The 5,284-nt window shown below is 56.4% G+C and overlaps 1 protein-coding gene across 1 annotated transcript in view; it reads right to left on the bottom strand.

Moving 5' to 3' along the window:
- LOC130586121 (protein scribble homolog) overlaps window positions 1–4,362 on the bottom strand; it is a 7,639-nt gene extending 3,277 nt beyond the window's left edge. The window contains exons 1-3 of the mRNA XM_057386831.1: window positions 4,281–4,362; window positions 2,359–2,524; window positions 12–174 (exon numbers count right to left, since the gene is read on the bottom strand). Of these exons, the coding sequence (XP_057242814.1) occupies window positions 12–174; window positions 2,359–2,524; window positions 4,281–4,286 (335 nt within the window). The 5' untranslated portion in view covers window positions 4,287–4,362. The remainder of the gene's footprint in view (window positions 1–11; window positions 175–2,358; window positions 2,525–4,280) is intronic.
- Window positions 4,363–5,284: the final 922 nt, after the last annotated feature.

The following is a 5,284-nucleotide window of genomic DNA, read 5'->3' as shown; positions in this document are numbered from 1 at the left end:
TCCCCTCTTACCGAGCTGCTGGAGCCTGGCTGCTCCTTCCATTCAGCCTCTCCACCTTGTACTCCACGCCCTCGATGATGATGCTGGACTGCAGCTCAGGCCCCTGCCTCACCTCCTCCTCCTCCTCAGCTTCCTCCTCCAGCAGAAGGGCTCTCTGCTGCTGCAGCTTGCGGGCTGCCAAGGGAGACAGGAGCCAGCTTAACCACAAATCACCCACTGAACCTGGGGATGGGACCCCTGGGCAGCTCCTTGTGCTTCTCATCCCTGCAAGTCTGGGCTGATCTCAGTCCATTCCCTCTCCGCGGACACCTCTGTTCCTCCACACTTCCAYTAATGCTTCAGATGAAACAAAATCACCATTGTTTGTGCAGTCCCTCCTTCCTTATCCAAACTTCCATCCCTGGACCCTCCATAGGCAGATGGAGCAGCTCCTCATGCCCCGTATTCTCACTCTCAAACTGGACACTGAGCACAGTTTGTTGTGCCCTTTCCCCAGGGAACARCCCTGGATCTGCATCCTCCCCCTGCACCCCGGGGTGCTGCTGATGGGCAGTGATTCCCCTGGCAATCACTGTGACAGAGCCACCAGAGGATCACAGACAGGGGACAGAGCAGGATGAATGCCAGTCCCCAGGGAACAGCCCTGGATCTGCATCCCCCCTCCTGCACCCCGGGGTGCTGATGATGATGGGCAGTGACCCTGGCAATCACTGTGACAGTCACCAGAGGATCACAGACAGGGGACAGAGCAGGATGAATGAATGCCAGTCCCCAGGGAACAGCCCTGGATCTGCATCCTCCCTCCTGCACCCCGGGGTGCTGCTGACCAGCAGTGACCCTGGCAATCACTGTGACAGAGCCACCAGAGGATCACAGACAGGGGACAGAGCAGGAGGGTGAATAAATGCCAGTCCCCAGGGGACAGCCCTGGATCTGCATCCTCCCCCTGCACCCCGGGGTGCTGCTGATGGGCAGTGATTCCCCTGGCAATCACTGTGACAGAGTCACCAGAGGATCACAGACAGGAGACACAGCAGGATGAATGCCAGTCCCCAGGGGACAGCCCTGGATCTGCATCCTCCCCTCCTGCACCCCGGGGTGCTGCTGATGATGGGCAGTGACCCTGGCAATCACTGTGACAGAGCCACCAGAGGATCACAGACAGGGGACAGAGCAGGATGAATGCCAGTCCCCAGGGCAATTCCTCTGGCTCAGCCTGGGGCCAGCTCTGGACAACATTTTCATTAACACTTTTACCTGGCTGCAGGAGCTGAATGCAGCAGTAACACTTTGCTCATAACGCCAAACTGGGAGGAACTGGTGACTCTCTCAAGGGCCATGAGGCTTTGCAGAAGGATCCAGACAGGCTGGAGCACTGGACAACCATTAACAGCACAAAATGTAACCAGAGCAAATGCCAGGTTCCACTCCTGGGACAGCACAATGCCAGGTCCAGGTGCATGATTTGGAAAGGAGTGGCTGGAGAGTTCAGTAAAAGCCCTTTTTTCCACTTCACATTGTTCCTCATCACCTCCTAAAACAACTCTCATGCAGGAGGAAATTATATCAAAACTGAGAGCTCTGAGAGCTCCAAGAGCTCTGCTGCCAGCCCTGTGAGGGTGTCACGGTGTCACTCATCTGCCAGACCCACAGTCTGCAGTGCTTTAGCAATGTCAGTGTTCACAGCTGCACTCACAGAGCTGCTGCAGTGATCCAGGGGAGGGGGATGGAACACTCTGAGGGATGGAGCCCCTCTGCTCTGGACACAGCCTGGGAGAGCTGCAATTGTTCACCCTGGAGAGGAGAAGGCTGCAGGGAGAACTTGTGCAGGATTTCAGTTCCTACAAAGTCTCCAGACCTGCAGAGGGGCTTTGAACATGGGCTTGGAGTGAGAGCACAAGAGGGAAGGGCTTCCCACTGCCAGAGGGGGAGTTTAGTTGGGATCTGGGGCAGAAATCCCTCCCTGGGAGGGTGGTCAGGTCCTGGCACAGCTGCCCAGAGAAGCTGTGGCTGCCCCAACCGTGGAGGTGTTCAAGGCCAGGCTGGATGGGATTTGGAGCAAACTGGGATAGTGGAAGGTGTCCCTGTCCATGGCAGGGGGTGGGACAGAGTGGGCTTTAAAGTCCACCCAACCCAAACAATTCTGTGATTCCATGATACAGAACACCTTGAAACTACAGCACTTCCACCAACCCAAGAAAGTATCAGTGGAACATCCACAGAATTCTTCAACATTCATTTACTTCAAATKATTCCCAGGCCTTACAAGAACCACCCATGGGCTTCTGGAAGTGCTGCATTTCCACAGGAAAGGGATCAGTGAACAGGACAAATTGCTGTGCAGATATTCCTACATACCTTCCTCCTCCTTCATCTTCTTCAGGTCATCCTCCCCCACCAGGGACACACGCTTGGGAGGCTTGTCCAGGTGCTGCTGCTTCACCTCGATCTCAAAATACTTCTGCCTCTCACGGAAAGACCTTTGCTCAGGGCTGTGCTGTCCCCCAGGGCTGTGTGCGGCCACCTGCAAGATCCACACTGCTCGTGGGCCACCCAGGAACCCCAGAGTGTCCATGGGCCACCCCAGGCTGTCCACGGGCCAGGAACCCCAGACTGTCCATGGGCCACCCAGGAACCCCAGAGTGTCCATGGGCCACCCAGGAACCCCAGACTGNCCAGGAACCCCAGACTGTCCATGGGCCACCCAGGAACCCCAGAGTGTCCATGGGCCACCCAGGAACCCCAGACTGACCATGGGCCACCCAGCCACAGCACTGTCCATGGGCCACCCAGCCACCCCAGACTGTCCATGGCCACGCAGGAACCCCAGACTGTCCAGGGGCCACCCCAGGCTGTCCATGGGCCACCCAGCAACCCCAGGCTGTCCACGGGCCACCCAGCAACCCCAGACTGTCCATGGGCCACCCAGGAACAGCACTGTCCATGGGCCACCCAGCAACCCCAGACTGTCCATGGGCCACCCAGCAACCCCAGAGTGTCCATGGGCCACCCCAGGCTGTCCACGGGCCAGGAACCCCAGACTGTCCATGGCCACCCAGCAACCCCAGAGTGTCCATGGGCCACCCAGCAACCCCAGAGTGTCCATGGGCCACCCAGGAACAGCACTGTCCATGGGCCACCCAGGAACAGCACTGTCCATGGGCCACCCAGGAACCCCAGACTGTCCATGGGCCACCCAGGAACCCCAGACTGTCCATGGGCCACCCAGNACCCCAGACTGTCCATGGGCCACCCAGCCACCCCAGACTGTCCATGGGCCACCCAGCAACCCCACACTGTCCATGGGCCACCCAGGAACCCCAGAGTGTCCATGGGCCACCCAGGAACCCCAGACTGGCCATGGGCCACCCAGCAACCCCAGGTTGCCCACAGGTCCCCCAGCCACAGCCCCTGCCCAGGTCACTGCAATCCTTGCTCTGCCACCCACCCCACACTCTCCTCCTCCTCCTCCCCAGCCCTCCCACACTATGACCCCATCTCCCCTCCCACACTGTGACCCCATCTCCCCACCCACAGCCCCTGTGATTCCCATTCTTCTCCCCAGTTCTCCCACACTATGACCCCATCTCCCCATCCACACTATGACCCCATCTCCCCACCCACACTGTGACCCCATCTCCCCACCCACACTGTGACCCCATCTCCCACCCACACTGTGACCCCATCTCCCACCCACAGCCCTTGTGATTCCCATTCTCCTCCCCAGTTCTCCCACACTATGACCCCATCTCCCCACCCACACTGTGACCCCATCTCCCCATCCACACTGTGACCCCATCTCCCCCTCCCACACTATGACCCCATCTCCCATCCACAGCCCCTGTGATTCCCATTCTCCTCCCCAGCCCTCCCACACTATGACCCCATCTCCCACCCACACCATGACCCCATCTCCCCCTCCCACACTATGACCCCATCTCCCACCCACAGCCCCTGTGATTCCCATTCTCCTCCCCAGTTCTCCCACACTGTGACCCCATCTCCCACACACAGCCCCTGTGATTCCCACCCTCGTCCCCAGCCATCCCACACTGTGACCCCATCTCCCCACCCACACTGTGACCCCATCTCCCCACCCACACTATGACCCCATCTCCCCACCCACAGCCCCTGTGATTCCCATTCTCCTCCCCAGCCATCCCACACTATGACCCCATCTCCCACCCACACTATGACCCCATCTCCCCCTCCCACACTATGACCCCATCTCCCACCCACAGCCCCTGTGATTCCCACCCTCCTCCAGTTCCAGAACTCACCTCCATTTTGGTGTTTTCTGTGCTGCTCTGACCTGACAGTTCCTAAGAACAGAGAGAAATGKGTGTGTTGCAAAAGGAAAGTTTCCAACCACCCCTCAATCGTCCTCCAGCCACACACCCCAAAGGTCAGACAATTTAACACAGGCTCCCAAAACTACCCCAGAATTCGTACAGATTTAACACCTCAGGTTTAGAATCGTCAGGAATGAGGATTTATGTTAAACTGAGGGTTAAACACAACCAGGTGTGACAACTTCTGAAAGGGCAGGAATTGAAAATCCTGGGAAACAGGCACAAAACAGGAACAGCTGCTGAGGTACAGCTGGAGGGGGCTCACAGGAGCTCAGCTTTCCTTACATCAAAGACAAAACCATCCAAAATCTCCTTCGAAAAAACAGAACTGCCATCAGTAAGAAAGAAATCTCTCTTTACTAGGATGCATAACAGAAGATTGGATGAGTAGAACTACAGGGGGAGGAAACTATTCCCCAAAATCCATGAGTGAACCAGGAAYCCATAGGGGTAAACTGACAACTGCCAACAARCCATGGAAAAGAAGGAAGTTTTTTAATTAGACAAACTGACAAGACACACAAAAACAGAGCAAGGACATGATCTCTGGCCTTACCCAAACACACTCCAAAAACTAAATCAGAATTCAGAACTTGAGTGGATGGGCCTGAGCAACTTCCTACAATTTTGTAGGSATTTGGACAATGCTCTTAGGCACATAGTGGGATTCTTGGGGTGTTTTGAGCCAGACTTGATGATCCTTGTGTGCYCCTTTCARCTCAGGACATTCCATGATTCTGACTCTGAATTCCAAGGTTGCCCTATTTTGYATGGGGGACTGAGGCAATGACATCCAAGGCCTCATCGAGCCTGGACTATTCCATGATTCCGCTACACAAAGGGGAGAAGGAAGAGTCCCAATGATGATCAGAATCTGTTCAAAAATGTCTGAGCACAGGTTCAGCCTGGCCCTGGAATGTCAGAGTTCCTGA

Source organism: Malurus melanocephalus, unplaced genomic scaffold, assembly GCF_030028575.1.
Source record: "Malurus melanocephalus ecotype Western Australia unplaced genomic scaffold, MMel_1.1 scaffold_1072, whole genome shotgun sequence".
Taxonomy (NCBI): domain Eukaryota; kingdom Metazoa; phylum Chordata; class Aves; order Passeriformes; family Maluridae; genus Malurus; species Malurus melanocephalus.
Note: the sequence above shows the minus strand (reverse complement) of the source record. Positions and strands in the feature narration are given on the sequence as shown.